Here is a 17,797-nt window from a genome sequence, read left to right as displayed (position 1 = left end):
AGCTGTGCGTAATCAATGGCTTGGGATGAGCTGAGGAGATCTAAGAGACTCATTAGCCCATCAGGCAGAAGGTAAAATAGGCACAGGAAGGAAGTGCGGGAGCCAGAATGAAGCTTTCAGAGTCAGAGCCTAGAGGAATCGGCCGGGGGAAGATCCCTTCCGTCGTCCCCCCTCCTTGGCCAAGCTAGTTAAGGATTGTGGCTTGCTGTAAATAGGGACCTGCACAAGCCTGTAAAGGGGGTGGGGAGGATACTGTGAAAAAAACCACACGAGGTGCTTAGCAGAAGAAGGTCTCCAAGCTGTCTGTAACCTGGAAAGAGTCAGGAGTGAGATCCCGCCCTGTCACAGACAGACAGACTAACCACTTTTCTTCAAAACTGAAGTCCACACACTGCCCCTGCTGCACACAAACAGCTGCCACTGCCTTCTGAGCAAACGGTCAGGATTTGGCCCTGGGGCAGGAAGGCGCTAGTTTATGGCTGCGTTGGATGCAATAATCCCGCCGACTGACTGCAGTAGGAACTCTGTATGTAGGATGGCTACAGAACTGGATCTTGACTGGATACCCAGAGACTTGCAGCCTGCTGCATTATCCACAGAGTGAGCAGGAGGGGAATCTACCTCACTTTTGCAAAGGCTCTGCGCATCAGAAGTAGTCTGAGACTTTCATGGATAATTCCCCCCAATTCATGCACATGTGTAAATTCCCTCCCTGTGGAGGAACAGAAGAGTGGGCTCCATTATGGATAAACAAAATAAATCAATGCAGTGGCCTTGCCCTAGGAATAAGCTTTCTTGTTTTTCCATATCACACACCCTTACCAATACCAAACTACGCACAGGAAACTAACCATTCCACAGATAAGCTAACATGTACGAATGTTCCCCTATTTTTGTTCTTTATACCATTCAAACCCTACCGTTTTATTATTCTCTTTTCCAATGAATCATTAGTTACGGCTGATCATATTAAAGTATCTACATGCACATTCACATTAGACATACATTGGGAGCACAGTTAAAACAAGCCAGCTTTGATTTTAAGATCAATAAACTCTTTTCAGCAAGGAGCTGTCCAAGTCAGCGCTGAGGCACACAGCCCAGGGTTGTCAGCACTACGGCACAAGGCTAAGAGCACACCGTGAAGACAGTGACTGTTCCACCTCCTCAAAAAGGAAAAGCAATATCAGAATCCAAGAATTATGACAAAAAACCAAGGAAGTGAAATATAAAGTGCACAACACAAAACTGGTAACATTGCATTGAACCAACAGAATATCACTAAAACATACTGATAAACATTTGCATTAAAGTACTGATAATGAAACACGCAGCACATTTTTATATACACTGGGGGAGTTACTTTCCATCGCTTCACTCGCAGGCTCTTGGGTGAGAGATCTCATTCTCAGGTACAGGAAGAATGAACCAAAGCAAAATGTAAAAGACAAACCAACCTGCTGTATGTGATGTAGCAGTAGAGCAGCAGCTGGGGCATGGGAGTAGGAGCAGAGAACTTGGGTTCAGTTCCCAGCTCAGCCACTGAACTGGCTGTGCCACCATGCATATTTCATTTACTCAATACACAGCCACCTTTGGAAAGCATTTTGAGACCTACAGACAGAAAATCCTCAATGTTCTTATTGTAACACTTAATGTACACTGGTACGCACACCCTGTGCGTCTGCCTGAAGATCTCCGGTACTGAACAGCAGCTATCAAAAGCCCCAGGGCTGTTTGTAAGAGCAGCAGCTAATATGCAAGAAGTGTCAGTTCTATGATTACCTGCCTCATGGCCCAAACCAACTCCCAGTGATAAATGAGCCACAGAAAGATCTCTACGATCGCTCTGGAAAATGAGCTGCCACATCTGACTGGGGGTGTCCTGACACATTTACTAATGCAGTCCCCAATCCCACATCACAATCCACTCTGTCCTTGGGCAGTGGTGGGTGCTAGAAGATCCCAACAGTAGCTCAAAGCCAGTCATAACGCCTGCTTCCTTTATTGTAAGCGTCATCCACATTCCATTAGAGAACTGCTAGTCTCGGTTGTATACGAAATCATCTAGGTGTTGTGCCAAAACCAAATGCCATCCTCCAAATATGAATAAACCTCATCTGCTCCGGGTTGAGAACACACATTACATTTAAAGCACTAATACTGGCACAAGCTCTACCTGTCTTTCACCACATCTGACCACCCTCACTACCTCCAAGATGGCCCAGTGCCTGGAGACTATCAGCTCCCGGATGAACAAAAGCTGGTTGAAGCTGAACCCTAGCAAGTCAGAGGTGATGCTGGTGGGAAGAAGGAAGCACTCTGAGGAGTTCGTAGCCATGATGCGGTCTCTTTGGGCTGAAGGCACACACCCACAACTGGTCAATGCAGTCTAGTTTCAGAGGGTCCTGGATTTCTCGCTAATGCAAAGTTCTCATATAGCAGTAACTGGGATTAACACTTACCACCACCTCCAATTGGCTAGGAGACAGCATCCCATCTCAGAGAATGATAACTGGGCTTCAGTTATTCACACCTTTGTCACCTCCCATCTGGACTCCAGCCATGCTATATACCTGGGCATGAGGCCTTCAGCATTTAGGAAACTCCAACTAGTACAGAAAGCTGCAGCGTGTCTCCTCAGCAACACCAGCCACCACAGACACCTCAGACCTGGCCTCCACTCCCTACACTGACTTCCCAGAGAATATCCAATCAAGTTCAAGGTCTCAGTCCCTATCTTCAAGGCACTCCATGGCCTGGACCCAGGATATCGAAAGATCACCTAAAGTCCTGGGATGAGGACCATGGTTGATAACTCTGCTCCTTTGGCACAATGGAACTTTCTATCATAAGAGTAAAGCTTATTTGCACAAGAGACAGAGTTTTGCCTGAAGAAGCTGGTCTGAGACTGAGGAACAAACTCCCCCCAGGAACTAAGGGACCTTCCAAACCTCGCCACCTTCTGCTCCAAGTACAAGGCACACTGCTGTGACCTGCCCTCTCTGACACAAATACAGAGGAGAAGTGAGCACATAAGGAAAATACCCTACCAAAACAAAACACTACACTGTGCACACAATTCTCCACCTGGGGAGAGGTTGAAAGAGAACAAACCACACATGACAGATGTATGTCACATACTTCAATGCACAATCAGAAGGGGCTCAGGACTATGGTGACAAATACGGTAGAATAATCTGTATAGAATAGAACAATCTTTATCTTTCTCAAAATAGGAAATACATTTTCCTTTTGGATAGAAACCTGCACACATCCTTTACACTGTATACACTGAGAGGCTATTTCAAAAATGTACCTAGGACTTCTGAGTTTAAAAAAAACAAACCAAGAATGGCAGGAAATTGCATCATAATGCAAAGTAAAAATCAAACACCCACACCCACCCTGACAAAAAAGACAGACACCAATTTAAAAGTCATGCTTCTGTCTTAATAGTTTGTATCTATGACTATGATGAGGACTTTATAAAGACACCAGCTTAAAAAGTTAGGCTAACTCCTTACTTAGGCTCCTAAACAAGTAACGGGCTTTTCAAGAGTGCCAGGCCCCCAGCAGTTCCCACTGGAGCCCGGTTATAAGTAACGTATAAAAAGGTTGTTATAACTGAAAAGTCAGCAAACATGATTTCTTCCTTTTTGCAGTTTATTTACTTTGTGCATTTGACAGCACTGTGTGTATAATCAGTTTTACCATTCTCTCTGCAAAGTCAGTCAGTTCCCCCTATTTGTGTAAGTCTTTTCTTCAGCAAGAGGGAAGATATGAAAAAAAACCCCACAAAAATAACCTCCACACACAACCCACAAAGAGGAAAATGCGACTGTAAAACAACAACTGGTAGAGCTGAAACACCAGAAACCAGTTTTAATGCACTTCCTTTAATTGACTAGATTTCAACTTGATGGTGTTTCTTTAAGCAGCTGTCAGATTCATGTCAACAATTTACAGTCACTAATGCTACAGAATCCTAGACCACTCAAAAATTCTCAATATAAATGCGAGACACATCTCTTGATTTAATTGATTTCAGATGGCAACAATCCCGTAAGTGGATTTTATATACAGTAATCCCTTAGCCCTTTCCAACCAACTGAATCTGGTTCAGGGTCACTATTTGCAGGAGGATGCTGACAGGGGTAAGGTACATAGATTTGTGCAGACAATGCACAAATATTTATCTTCAGGCAATTCTGATATTTGTGATGTTGTCAATAGTTTAGGACCAAAATTAGAATTTTATAGTCAACAGGATGTTACCAAAAAAACACAACACAAATATGTCTGTACTGATGATTTGTAAAGATTTCACAAAAACATGATTTATTAACATTTAAACAGTCCCCTGTAGTGTTGGAAATCAGGATACATCAGCACTATGCCAGAGCCTCGGAACCAGTGAGGGGAAGTGAGCAGTTTAAGTTTCACTACCCAAAATTAGTGAAATGACAATAGTAAACACATGGCAAAAAGTATATTAGATTTTTAAAATTCATTCAGTTTTAACTTTTAAATGTAGGCGTTATTGATAGCATATTGATACATTTTCCATTGACAATTTTTATGGTGACTGTTCCTTTAAACATGTAGTCTCCGTGAATTTTTTCTTTCGTTATCTAAGTTTCCCGTACGTCACTCTCTTTTGGGTCTGTTAAATTTGCTGGTGTTCTCTTTTTCTTTAAAAAGTTTAAGTGTAGGAGTTACCATCTTTTCTTGGCTCATAAGTGTTGGTAACCCTGCGCTCTCTCCCTGAGACCCGCGGCTCTCAACTGTCCATAAATATATTTTTGTTGTTTTTTTAAAAGAAAAATAGTTTACTATAACATAACTGTATTGGATGCTGTTGGTACCGCCAGTGGCGGATTAGCCACTGGGCCAATGGGACCCCTGCCCAGGGCCCTGGCCAACTGGGGACCCCCCAGAAAAATGGGCATGCACCCCAACCACGCTCTGCCCGCCAGGTGCTGTTGCCAGGGAGCGGGGGAGCCCCTGCACCCTGACTGCAGTCCCCAGCAGGAACGCAGGATGGGCAGAGTGGGGCAAGCCCCCATGCCCTGATCCCATGCCCCTGCAGGATTGCTGGGCAGGAGAGCGTGGCAGGGTAAGCCCCTGCATTCCAACATCATTTCCCCAGCAGGAGCGCTGGCGGGGGGGGGGGGGGAAGGGGAGAGCATGCAGAAGTGGTAGGGAGAGGCCTCCACTTACTCTGGCCCAGGGCCCCACAAAACCTCATCCACCTCTGGGTACACTTCTCCCCAGGCCAGGAGTTGGTCAGTATCCTAACACACTGACTTAGTTTCATTGTTGGGTACCCATCTTTTCAGAAGACACACACAATTCCATAATGCATTCCATCCCAGTCTCTAATGCCGAACACCTCAGGTCAGTTTCACACAAAAAACCCCACTTAGGATCAAGATACACATGCACGGAACTACACAGCACGATACAGGAAAAGGGACCCATTCACAAAGTCACGCGCTGGTCTTCCCTGCTTGGCAACAGCACAAATCTGTTCTCAACACAATTATGCTGCAAACGGGGATATCGAACATTGGAAGGCTCTCTCTTCAGTAAACCCACAGAAGGTATCAGCCCTTGCCAAGTGTTCTTTTTGAAAGGCAACCAGAGGCTAAGCTGCAGAAAGTAATACATACGCTTCAGAGGCAAAAAGTACCCCGTTCCTCAGTTCTCCTCCTGGCTAGCGTTCTACTCGAGGGAAGCTGGCTTCTGAAGCATCTGGCAGTGATGTCCCCGATATCTGTCAGTCAGCAAACAAATATTAATGTAATTCCTAACATACCAGCCTAAAAGCAGTATGACCTAGTAAAACTGATCATCAATAACCTTCTGCCTGTCCCAAGTGCAGTATCAATAGAACAGGCAGATTCTTCATTGATCATATCACAAATCAGCATACATGGGTAACGTGCATTTTTAAATCCATAACGCTATGCCAAATCTAAACAAAATGTTCACTGGACCAATACACAGCCCAAGAGAGACCTAGGAACTACATCCCTCCCAAATTACAAGTTTCTAATGCATGCTGTTGAGATGCTCGAGTTGTTAAACAAAACAAAGTTGCAAAAAACTGTGTGTGTGTGTGGGGGGGGGGGATGGCCAAACTATTGCTGCTCAAACTTTTGGGTTCTATTTCCCACTCTGCCACTGACTCACTGTGTAACCATAGGTATTGGTGGGTAGCGTCTGCATCTCAGTTCACCCATTTGTAACAAATCCTGAAAACAGGCGAAACACACAGGGTTTGTGGTTGTATTGTGAACCTCGAACATGGTCCAGGTTTGCCTCCAGGATAATCCCAGGGTCATACATTTGGGCCAAAAGTTTGCCCAAAATGGTTCTTTTCTCCATCAGGCTCCAAAACTCCTGCATTGTCCTAAAACAAATTACTCCAGTGAGTATACTGCTGCTCATCAGACACCCTGGAATGCAATGTGCTGCACAGAGAGACCGTCTGGAACCTTTTGGCTCTTGCTGCTTGCAAGGTGCTTTGAAAACCTTGGCAGAAAGGCACTAGTAGAACAGTGCAAAGCATTTCATTGGATCATCACCTGTTGCAAAGCCAGGCTCGGGTTGTGAAGATCGATGGTGGCAAGGGATGGAATGCGAGACTCTGAGACTGTTTTATTCTCCTTTTTGACAAATCTGGAATTTCGAGCTGCGGAAGACAAATAAATAAATGCATTGACTGCTATGGATTTGTTTTGTTGTTTTAAGCACACAGTGTCAAGATTTCCCTCTCTGAAAAACTGTCACATGCTAATAGGATTAAAAAAATAAATGTCTGATACAATTTATACTGCTCTTTATAACTTATTTATCATCCAGCTTTAATTAACAGCAAATTAAAGCTCATACCGTCCACTCCTTTGAGTTCAGGGAGATGGTTATAGATTAGCTCAGGCAAACGCACATCTGTCTTGGAGAATTCCCATCTTTTCTTGTTTGCCTGAAGAACGTTCTTTTCATTTGAGACCTGATACCAAGGGATTGATTTATATGAGTAATGTATAGAAAAGCTAAGGATACTAAAAGTAAAACCATTATTTAGGTTTAAAAGAAGTGAGCTTCTCTGCTATGAGACTTCCTCAAGCATCAGAGTACCAAAACAGCCTGTATTCTTTCCTAGAAACGTGCTGTTCAATAATCTTCAAGATAAGCTTTAGGAAATCAGTAATTTAAGGAAACTACCTACAATTACACAGAACACCAAAAACTGGAAAGTGGTCTAGACTGTGCAGTCCTTATTCAGACAAAACTCCTACTGATCTTGAGAGGAGTTTTGCCTGAATTATGACTATAGCATCAGGCTCTAAATCTGCATGGCCTTTCAAAAAAAATTCCATGGGAGCTGGTAGCCATTTATTTACATGAGTGATTCATTCATTTTTACAATCTGTCCACAGAAAATTCTAAATGTAAATCCCAAACTACTTGGTCACCATAGCCAACATCTGCCTTTCCTCCCAACCTGGCTAGAAACTGTATTTGCACTTGTCTAGAAGAATACAGGTCTATCACTTCGATCTCTTGGAGAGTGCCTCTAACTTAAACAATATTCCAGTACAACACATTCACATAACATGACTGTGAGTAAATTATTATATATGATGTCCCCAAACCAAAGAAGGGAAATATATCTAGAGAAGGCTGAAATGAAAGGTATTAATGACAATCAAGTAAATACTGAAGTTTAAATTGTTTTCACTACAGGAAAAGGACGATGCTTACCGATGTGCCCAAGCTGACATTGTAAGGCCCTGCTGGTGAATGTTTCCCTTGCTTTATAAAAGGGGTTAAGTATTTTTTAGTCTTCTCATCAACTCTATAAACAAAAACAAAAAATCCAAGACTCCAATCAGAATTAGCAATAATCTCTTGGTAACATCATAATATAAAAATGATGCAATGTGAGCCATGACAATCAGTTGTTGAGCTATTGGTCTCTAACATACACACTGCACTGCCAGTGCATTACAACCCTGATCAGAAGTGTACCCTTGCTGTTAGTCCTGGGCAAGGATAACTGCCTTCTAACTGATGCCTTCCTTTGTGGTTACACTCCTAGAGGCAGTCCTCTGGCTGCTCTGCTTTGTGCTGCTTATGTGGTGCAAATAGAGCAGAAAATGACATGGCAGAGTCCCCAGAGCTGTCAGTGTCAGTCCTGATGCCACCCTACTCACAGGCCCCTGGTGGAAGGAGTGCGTCAAAGTGAGCGTTAGTGTCAGAGCACACTGTGCTCTGGGTATCTCCAACTGGTGTTTGGTCCCACGGGGACTGTTGCCCACTGGCATATATTACAGCAACCATGAAGTTGCATCAGGGCCAAGGAGAGAATCAGGGAGCCATAACCGGCTGCCTTTATGCTCCATGAAGCTGGGAGAATGGCATCAACTCAGGAAAGCAGAGATTCTAACTCTAAAATTCCATAACCTCAAAATACAATTACAGCCCCTACCCCCTATCGCTGGAAACCTTTTACCACCCACCCACCCCTGCCCTGCCCCTGCCCAAAATGCATTTAACCCCCTTCATTGTAGCAATGTCACTCCATGACTCTCTCAGAACATTGTCACTCCTTCAGGAGCATTTGCTAAACTCCTCTGCTGTTCGATTTAGCTTCCATACCTGTAATTATGGGTTCCAGGAATAGTTCCCATCCCAGAGTTAACAGTTATATTGGGTGTGATGGTGGCAAGGTTCGGGATAATGGGAGGAATAACCATGCCTGGGTTCTTTATGTAATCCAAGCTGCTGCTGGAGTCTTTCATGCTTGTCGGAGGGACTGTTTTGAACTGACTGGTTCTGCTGTCATACAGGCAGCTCATATTGGAAGATCGGTCAGCTTTCTCCACCTCAGCTTTGGATAATTTCACCTTGAACAGTTTAGAATCTTTGATCTTTGGATCAACGTTGAAGTCCTGTTCAGAAAGAGAAATGTCACTCTGCCTATTGGGGGTTAGAACGGACGTTAACATTAACTTATGGCAGCGTGTGTGGAAAAAGAACAGAAGACAGACACTCGTAGGGAGCGGTGAGATTCTGGTAGAAGTGTAGCGATGTTATGAAGAAAACCCCTGTTTTCCATCAGCAGAAAGTAGAGTTCATAATTCACAAAAGACTTATCAAGTCTCACCGTCCTATGTAAAGTAAATAAGTTATCTTACCACATCCCATCAATGCAGGAGTAACGGACCAAAAGAGGTTTGGTTTGGTTTTTAACATGTTTAGGAAAATTAAAGGGCATGCTCTCTCATATCACCTACGTCCCTAGTAAAATAGCACTAACAGAGCCTAATCGTGGTGCAGGACACGTCTACACTACAGTGGCACCGCTGTGGCCCTGTAACTGTCCCGCTGTAGTGTAGATGCTTCCTACATTGATGGAAAGGGTTTTTCCATCAGTGTAGTTAATCTGTCTCTCCGAGAGATGGTAACTAGATCAACGGAATAATTCTTCCTTCAACCTAGTTGTGTCTGCACTAGGGGTAAGGTCACCTAACTATGGTGCTTAGGGGGTGGCATTTTTCGCAGCCCTGAGTGACTGGGTTGATCACATTTTTAAGGCTAGACCAGGCCAATGTCTATTCCTCACTCAACTAAGCATCCCTTCCCACCAGGTCAAGGTACATGCAACACACCAGTAACTAGAGGATGTTTAGTTATGGAGCATAATATTTCTGAAATGAACATGTGCCAAAAGTGCAGTGACATGCACCATGAAGAAGGCAAACAAAACTGATGGACTAAATCACGGAGGATGAGACCCCACATCAGCCGGGGCTTTGGTAACACACATTTCTAGGCTCTGGTATGAAGGCACCATCAGCCTACTCAGCCACATTTAAGCAAACGTTTACTGTAACTTCCCTTAAGGGAGGGCACGCGACTACAGCTACGTTAGCTGGCTGGTGGCAAGAGCAGAGGGTTTTTGTTGGTGGTGGATTTTGTGTTTTAAACACAAGCTGCAGCCCATTATTCTGAACCTAGCCTGACACCTACAGCTTTTCCTTGCCAGAGGCTCTGAGCCAAAAGGACTGCTGGGTACTGTGCATGAGGGCTAATTGTATTATTCAGCGCATGGGCAGAAGGGGACAGGCACCTCCCATGCTCTTGGAAGGCACAGCTGGCTAGAGCTGCCCAATGGAGAAACCCATCTGAGAGCAGGAGAGGGCTGAAAGGAGGATGGGCAGAAGGCTTTTGGAGTCACTGGTGCTTTGAAGAGGCAGATAGGCCACAGAAGTCTAAGGAAAAATAGAGATATCCTGACCTACTTCCAAAGAAATGGAACAAGAGCAGAGATAAGTATCACTCTGAGGCAGACCCCAGTCCCTAGAGTGGGATTTACAGCGAAAGTCTGGGTCAGGGATCTGCAAAAACTGAGCAGTGCTTCAACATAACGTTGTGCTCGGTCAGCTGATTTACACGCTTTAATGAACCCTCATCACAGCTCTGCATGGTTGGCAGGTAACCATGTACCATCCTTATTTTACCCACTGGGAACTGAGGAAAACGGTTTAAGCGACTTGCTCACAGCCACAGATGGAGTCTGCATCAGAGCCAGGATTAATGCTCAGGGCTTGCCGATTCCAAGGGCCAGTCTTCAAGTCCCTAGCGCTCACCTCTCTCAGTACCAATAGAACTACCCTGAATACTGTCTGGTGCAAAGGCAAGGAAGGGAAATGTACATTATACACACATAATATAGGAGGGTGTATGTGAGACTTAGACCTACAATAAGACCCTTGTATCTGACTTCCTGGCAGTCATTTTGCTATATAGAGTTTAGCGCCCCCTCCACCTCCGAAAAAGAGGAGGAAAGATTCCTCTGGGGCTTAGCAAGGAAGCCAAAATGAAATCCAACATTTCTGCACATAAAGAAATAATGCACAGGAGGCTTTACATGAGATCTGGAATGCCTTATCCAAATGTATTTTAAAAGCATGCTTCACCCAGCAAGCGCCTTCCTGCTCTCTGGATGGATGCTATTTCCAGTAAGTGAAAGCCAGTCTATTAGTCCAGTAAGTTTGCTGGACATTCGCTGCCTGGCAAGAGCAATGATTGGGCTACATAAAGTCTTTCCTTAGATGTCTGTTGCACCAGTTGTATTTTTAAAAGCTTGAGCACTACATAGCTTTTTCTCATCTGATCTTGCAAGAGTCAGCTGCCATCTAAATCGGTTCCCTTTTGAAGTTGCTTAACATGGAAAGCATGACAGAAGTGTTGCACTGCATGTTAATGAATCCAGAAAAATTCCTTTCCTAACGGATTCTGCAGTTGTCTCAAAGAAAACAGGATTAACGTGTGTGCAGTTTTCAGTTATGAGACCTTTAAAGTTTAAAGTACCAAAAAGGCAAAACATGAACTCAACCATTAACTGAAATAAAACACAGCTCAGAAATGAAAGTCCCTTCTCTTTTTTTAGCACAGTCATTTTAAAAAGTTTGGAACTAACACTGACTGAATTAAAACACACACCCTTTTACATTTGATCAGCAATCCACAGGTGTGTTTGCTTTTCAATTAAACTATAACCCAAAATCAGACTTTCCCCCAGTCACCTTTTTCTCCTGTGAATAAAATGTTAATTTACAGGCCTTGGGATTGCCTCAGAGTACAAAGCTTATGAGCAATAGTATTTATAGACACCAAACTGCAGACTATAAAACATATAAAAGAGTTGGATAATATACAATTATCAAATGGCATGAATTTTCTATAGCATCTGCACTTGGAATAATTTTGAAATTAAACACAAGGATCTTTTTTTTAAAATAGGTGGCAGATGCTCACCCAGACCACAATGTGGAGAGAACAATAGAATGGGGGGGAAAGAATAATGTACAAACATTGATGCAGGGCCAAATGATGCAGACCTTACAGAGAACCCATTCTCTGAAAATCAGGTCCCTTAAAAGTGTCTCAGGTAGGACACCCAAGAACCGAGGCACCCAAAATCACCAGTCACTTGAAAATCTTGACCCAGGTCCTTCGCTGAGGATGTCTTGTCACCAGTCTCCGGAGAATTACCCCTGTGAAATGATACAACACCAACCACCACAACTGATCACAACAGCCACAGCAGACAGCCCAGAATAAAGCTGCAGGTTTTTCGTATCACAGCCTGTATGCTGTATGTGACTCAGCAACAGAATTGACAGGGAGTAGGTTTAATATATTGCCTATGACTAACACTGTCCAGCTGGTGCCCAAGGTTTTCTGCATCAGTTATAGATTCAGAGTGACCTACAAGGGTAGCCTTGTCTTGCATTCGGCAGTGATTTAATCTAGGTATAAGATATACAGCTGGAGTAAAGGAAAAATAACTGAAAATTTCAAAGGCTCTTTCATTTCACTGTTTATTAAACTGGCCAGTTTTTCACCATTCAAAATTATTTTTTAAATCAAATTTTTCCACCCATTTTTAAAAGCTTATATTTTTATTCTGTTTTATAACTGAAATTTTCCAATGCACCTTAGTTGACCAATCAAATGTAGTGATGGAGAAAAATAAAACCAAACATGATAAGTGAATGCTAAAAACCGATAAATGAGAAAAGTTGGTCAAAAACTTGCAAAAGATTAACATTTTCAAGAAAAGCAGTAGTTTCACAAAACGTTGTTTCCTGACAACTGACCAGATTTATTGGGAAAAAATTTCAACAGCTCTATATCACAAAAACATATTTCCAAGAGTTACGCTTGCCTTTTCGGAAAGTGATGAAAGAAGGTGCATTTTTAATAATGGAATGTAAAAATATCTATATCTTTCCCTAGGTAATTACAGATGTGGGGCATATGCACACACACTGATGGATTTTTTAAAAGATTAAATGAATACTATTATGGAAAACAAAAACAAGATCTACTCACCTGGATATCAAGCATTTTTCTTTCTTCTCCTAAAGAATCATCTTTGTCCTTTTTGCTAATTTTTGATTTTTTTGGCAAAGGATGGTCCCTGGCATCTTTCTGAATCTTTAACCTAAGCTCCTGAGCAAATCTACATTCCATATTAAAAACAAACAAACAAACAAACAAAGCAACTTCCATTAGTACAAAATCTACACAACTTGATGTCCACCCCAGGGCCAGTCAGATTACGTCTCTTTTGAAGTCAAACAAACTATTATGTTTTTTTAAAATGAGAAATTGGCCAAACTGGATTACCCAGGAAAAAGCCTCACAGTTAGTGTGGCCTGAATCTATACATCTAACAAAACATACACGGCAATTAAAACAAATGAAGATTGTGCACTAATTTGGCTTGAGTTTAGATTTTGCTGGGGAATATAGCGTGATGGGGTTTGGTGCTAGTTAGGAAACATCATCCAATAGAACGCAATGCTGGACACTTTTTGCGGAATAAACACGGAGACACGGGTACAGCATTCATTTTTGGGGTAGGAAACTTATGTCCTGTGTTCCAGTTCAGTGACTCTCTCTGCTGCACGCAACGAAGAATGATGTAATGTAAATTGTTGTCTGTGTCATTTATGGATATTAGTGCAGCCACATCACTGAAAACATTATTAAAGAGACACTTGCTCTTGTGCTCTGGGACAACAGATGGAATTAATATAGATTCCACTTATTCGCAATCTCTCCGTTCCCAGCAAAAAGTTGCTAATATATCTGAAGGCTGCCAATAAGTGAAAGGCAGGTTTGTGCGGCTGCAATCAGCAAAAGCAGCCCTGGGACATGCCTTTTCAGGTTGCAGTCCCACAAATCTGCCTGCAACCAGAGCCTTTCTTCCAAAAATAGCTGTCAATAAGCAGCATGCCTATTGCCAGTCTCTGAACCCTATTAACTTATAGGCAATGGGAAAGGTTTGGTTCCCAGCAAAATGTTGTTATTAACCAAAAGTTGTTAACATCAGAATTGCTATTAAGTGGCATCCATTGTACTATCAATGGGCCTGTTCTTGCTATCACTGGAGCCAAGGGTGTTTTGCCATTTAATTTAATAGGAGCAGGATTCAACTCTTCTGTGAAGCTGGTGGTACTCTGCTCCTGGCATTTTAGAGAAGAGGTCACTTGGAAAAAAGAACGCACATAATTTCTGCATCAGAAATTAGGTAATATCCTATGTGTCCTCCATTTTAGCACCTAACTGCACAAGAATTCAAGAATATAAACTGGTGTCGATCCTTATCAGCGATCCTTATTCGCATTAGTTTGCTACTTGGCAAGTAACACAAGACTCAGTAAAAAGAACGAGGAGTACTTGTTGCACCTTAGAGACTAACAAATTTATTTGAGCATAAGCTTTCATGGGCTAAAACCCACTTCATCAGATGCATGCAGTGGAAAATACAGTAGGAAGATAGGTATATATATATAGATAGATATAGATATACATACACACACACACACACACACACACACACACACACACAGAACATGAGTGTTGCCATACCCACTTTAACAAGAGTGATCTGTTAAGGTAAGCTATTATCAGCAGAAGAAGAATAAAAACCTTTTGTAGTGATCATCAGGATGGCCCATTTCCAACAGTTGACAAGAAGGTGTGAGTAACAGTAGGGGGGGAAATAAGATTGGGAAATAGTTTTACTTTGTCTAATGACCCATCCACTCCCAGTCTTTATTCAAGCCTAATTTAATGGTGTCCAGTTTGCAAATTAATTCCAATTCAGCAGTCTCTTGTTGGAGTCTGTTTCTGAAGTTTTTTTGTTCTAGTATTGCCACTTTTAGGTCTGTAATCGAGTGACAAGGGAGATTGAAGTGTTCTCTGACTAGTTTTTGAATGTTATAATTCTTGACGTCTGATTTCTGTCCATTTATTTTTTTACATAGAGAATGTCTGGTTTGGTCAATGTACATGGCAGAGGGGCATTGCTGGCACATGATGGCATATATCACATTGGTAGATGTGCAGGTGAATGAGCCTCTTACAGTGTGGCCGATGAGATCTGGTCCTATATCTTCCCTACTGTATTTTCCACTGCATGCATCCGATGAAGTGTGTTTTAGCCCACGAAAGCTTATGCTCAAATAAGTGTTAGTCTTTAAGGTGCCACAAGTACTCCTCATTCTTTTTGCCGATACAGACTAACATGGCTACCACTCCAAAACAAGACTCAGTGTAACAAGCATATATGGGCTCAACCGAAACCCACTAAAGCCAGTGGGAGCACTCCATTGACTTTAATGGACTGTGGAATGTGCTGTATATGCAACTATGTGGTGTTGATGCTGTACTACTTAACTAGGCCACTGCAGATCTGACTTACTAGGATTACAATATTTTGCCACACTTAGATAAAGTTTAGTATAATTGTGTTTTATTATTTAATCATCTAGAACAGCAGTTCTCAAACTGTGGGTTGGGACCCCAAAATGGGTTGCGACCCCATTTTAATGGGGTCGCCAGGATTGGCATTAGACTTACTGGGGCCTGGGGCCCAAGCTCAAGCACCACTGCTGGGGGCCAATACCTGAACCCCACTGCCCTGGGCTGAAGCCAAAGACCAAGGTCTTCAGCCCTGAGTGATGGGGCTCAGGTTACAGGCCCCCACATGGGTCTGAAGCCCTTGGGTTTCTATGTTGCCCCCTCCCCCCAGCCTAGGGCAGAGCGGCTCAGGCTTTGGCCCCCCCCGGCCAGGCTGGCAGGACTCGAGTAAGCTCAGGCTTCAGTCCCCCACTCCTGGGGTCATGTAGTAATTTTTGTTGTCAGAAGGGGGTCGCAGGGCAGTGAAGTGTGAGAACCCCTGATCTAGAATTACTCAAATTTTGTTGAGAAAAACTGAACAAACCTGGCCAAATAATTCACACACTGATTTCTAATATGTTTTCTGTGCATTTTATGGCAATAACTTGATGAATATTTATTTAGAGGCAATTCTCTAAATTTCCCTGGGCATAATAATTTTCTTTTTTCTGTTAAACATGCAGCAAGTACTACACTGGTGTAATGCTATCCACACTGAAGGCTGCTCTTTATCCGAAAGCGCAATTCTACTCTGCAAAATGATGAGGTAAAAATGGCACTGTGCCAGACTCCATGTTTACTGTCTGGCATTTTCCATATCAAATGTGCTCAGTTGACAAGTAAAGTCTTGGGTTTTTTTCTAACTGCCAGCCCTGCAAACACAGCATGAAACCTCTCAGAGCTCAGTGGCATTACCTCCTTCTCTCACATGGCCATTTTGACCAAGAAGCAAACAGACAACGTACCTTTCTGCAAATCCATCTTTGTTAAAGAAATCGCATTGCAGTAGGTCAGCACAGGATGGCCTTTTGTCTGGATCGATCTGCAAGCATTTCTAAAAGACCAAGGTAAAGTTTGGTAGGCAATTGCAGTAGCATCAAATGAAAAATCTTTGATATTTCTAAATAAAAGTCACTAAAGGGAAAGAAAGAAAGAAAAAGAAAAACAAACAAGGCCCAAAGTTATAAAAGAAAAAACTGCTACAGTGTGATTAAGGGGTGTAACCAGGGAGGACAAAGTGGAGGAATTTAACAATGTTTGCTTGCTGCATCTATTTTAGTCAATGACACTTGGAAACTCTTTCTATATAGAATTGCTGCCTTTCACTGACATCAATCTGCTTTCTCCTAAACAGTAACCATCTCTCTAATTTTGATTATTTTAATTTTTTGGCCAGGATTTTACAGTATGGACAATGTTAAGTATTAGAAACCAAGTAAGTTGTGTTCAAAGTGTTATTTTATTTGGCCAACAAAATTATTGTATTGCACACACAAACACACACAGTAGCAGCAGCAATGTTTAATACATATTTTCTCAAAACTAAAAATCTAAAGTGGCTAAGGCAAAATTGAGGGTTTTCTAGAGGCTAATTGTTATTGTAACAGAGGCAGAAAATTCTGGGGAGGAAGATGAAGGGCAGACTCCTATCTACTCCTCCCCACCATCAAGAAACAGACCTACTTGCTTCTGTTCTTTACAAGGAAAGGTACCAACTCCAAGAGTTACAGATAAGTGGCTCTATGGGTCATAGAGTATGCAGGCTGAATGCAGCTAGCTATAGGGAGAGAAAGTTGCTCCCCACGTGGCCACACAATATAAAATCACATACCAGAGAGAAAGGGTGTTTTAACTGCTCCTTGCTAGGATTTTGCATCTGTAACACACTGGTCAGCATGTGTTACCTGTCCCGCTCTGTGCCCAACCCACAGCTTGAGAGCCTGCAGAGACTCATGCTTTCAGCTCTAGAGGTCCCCAGTTCAACCTTGCCGTCAACTAAAATGGCAGCTGCCACATATTCAAAGGGACCACCCACCTTTAAAGCCTTTCCCCGAAAACTGTACCCTGGGTGGGTGAGCTACCCACCACAGCTGAGGCTGGAATCAGTACTGAATGGGGCCTCCAAATCACTAGTCAGACTAGACCCTACTTCCTACCACCACCACCCTACCAGCAGCTCCATGTGAGAGGAGAACAAAGCATGTGGAGCAGGGACCACAGCTCTTGCTCCCTCTGCTCAGTGGCCACGGATCCAGGCAGGAAGGAGAGCAGCTCAGAGCCTCCTTCCCCAACCATCACCAACCCCACAAGGAGTGGTGGCCTCAGCTCCATCCCCATTCAGTCAATGAGGTAGAAGGCGACAAGAGAAGGCCTAGCCTCCCTCTGCCAGTGGCACAGCTACAGAGCCTATGGAAGGTGCAGAGGAGATGGGGGGCAGTGGAGAAAATAGACCTATGAAAAGTCTAAGGGGGCAACTGTCCCCCTGGCAAATGATGCCCCTGAGTGGAGAAGCGATAAGTGGGGT

At 43.0% G+C, this 17,797-nt stretch overlaps 1 protein-coding gene across 4 annotated transcripts in view; it reads right to left on the bottom strand.

Moving 5' to 3' along the window:
• Positions 1-3,883: 3,883 nt before the first annotated feature.
• Positions 3,884-17,797, bottom strand: part of CDKL2 (cyclin dependent kinase like 2) — a 36,750-nt gene continuing 22,836 nt past the window's right edge. For all 4 annotated transcript variants that reach the window (XM_038398105.2, XM_043514080.1, XM_043514079.1 and 1 more), the window contains 7 exons: positions 16,239-16,327; positions 12,916-13,045; positions 8,671-8,963; positions 7,774-7,867; positions 6,901-7,018; positions 6,594-6,700; positions 3,884-5,779 (listed from right to left, as the gene is read on the bottom strand). In XM_038398105.2, coding sequence (XP_038254033.1) covers positions 5,720-5,779; positions 6,594-6,700; positions 6,901-7,018; positions 7,774-7,867; positions 8,671-8,963; positions 12,916-13,045; positions 16,239-16,327 — 891 coding nt within the window. In that variant the 3' untranslated portion in view covers positions 3,884-5,719. The remainder of the gene's footprint in view (positions 5,780-6,593; positions 6,701-6,900; positions 7,019-7,773; positions 7,868-8,670; positions 8,964-12,915; positions 13,046-16,238; positions 16,328-17,797) is intronic.

The sequence above is a fragment of the Dermochelys coriacea genome, chromosome 4 (genome assembly GCF_009764565.3).
Source record: "Dermochelys coriacea isolate rDerCor1 chromosome 4, rDerCor1.pri.v4, whole genome shotgun sequence".
Classification (NCBI taxonomy): Eukaryota; Metazoa; Chordata; order Testudines; family Dermochelyidae; genus Dermochelys; species Dermochelys coriacea.
The sequence above is the reverse complement of the archived record's forward strand: the minus strand, read 5'-3'. Positions and strand labels throughout refer to the sequence as shown.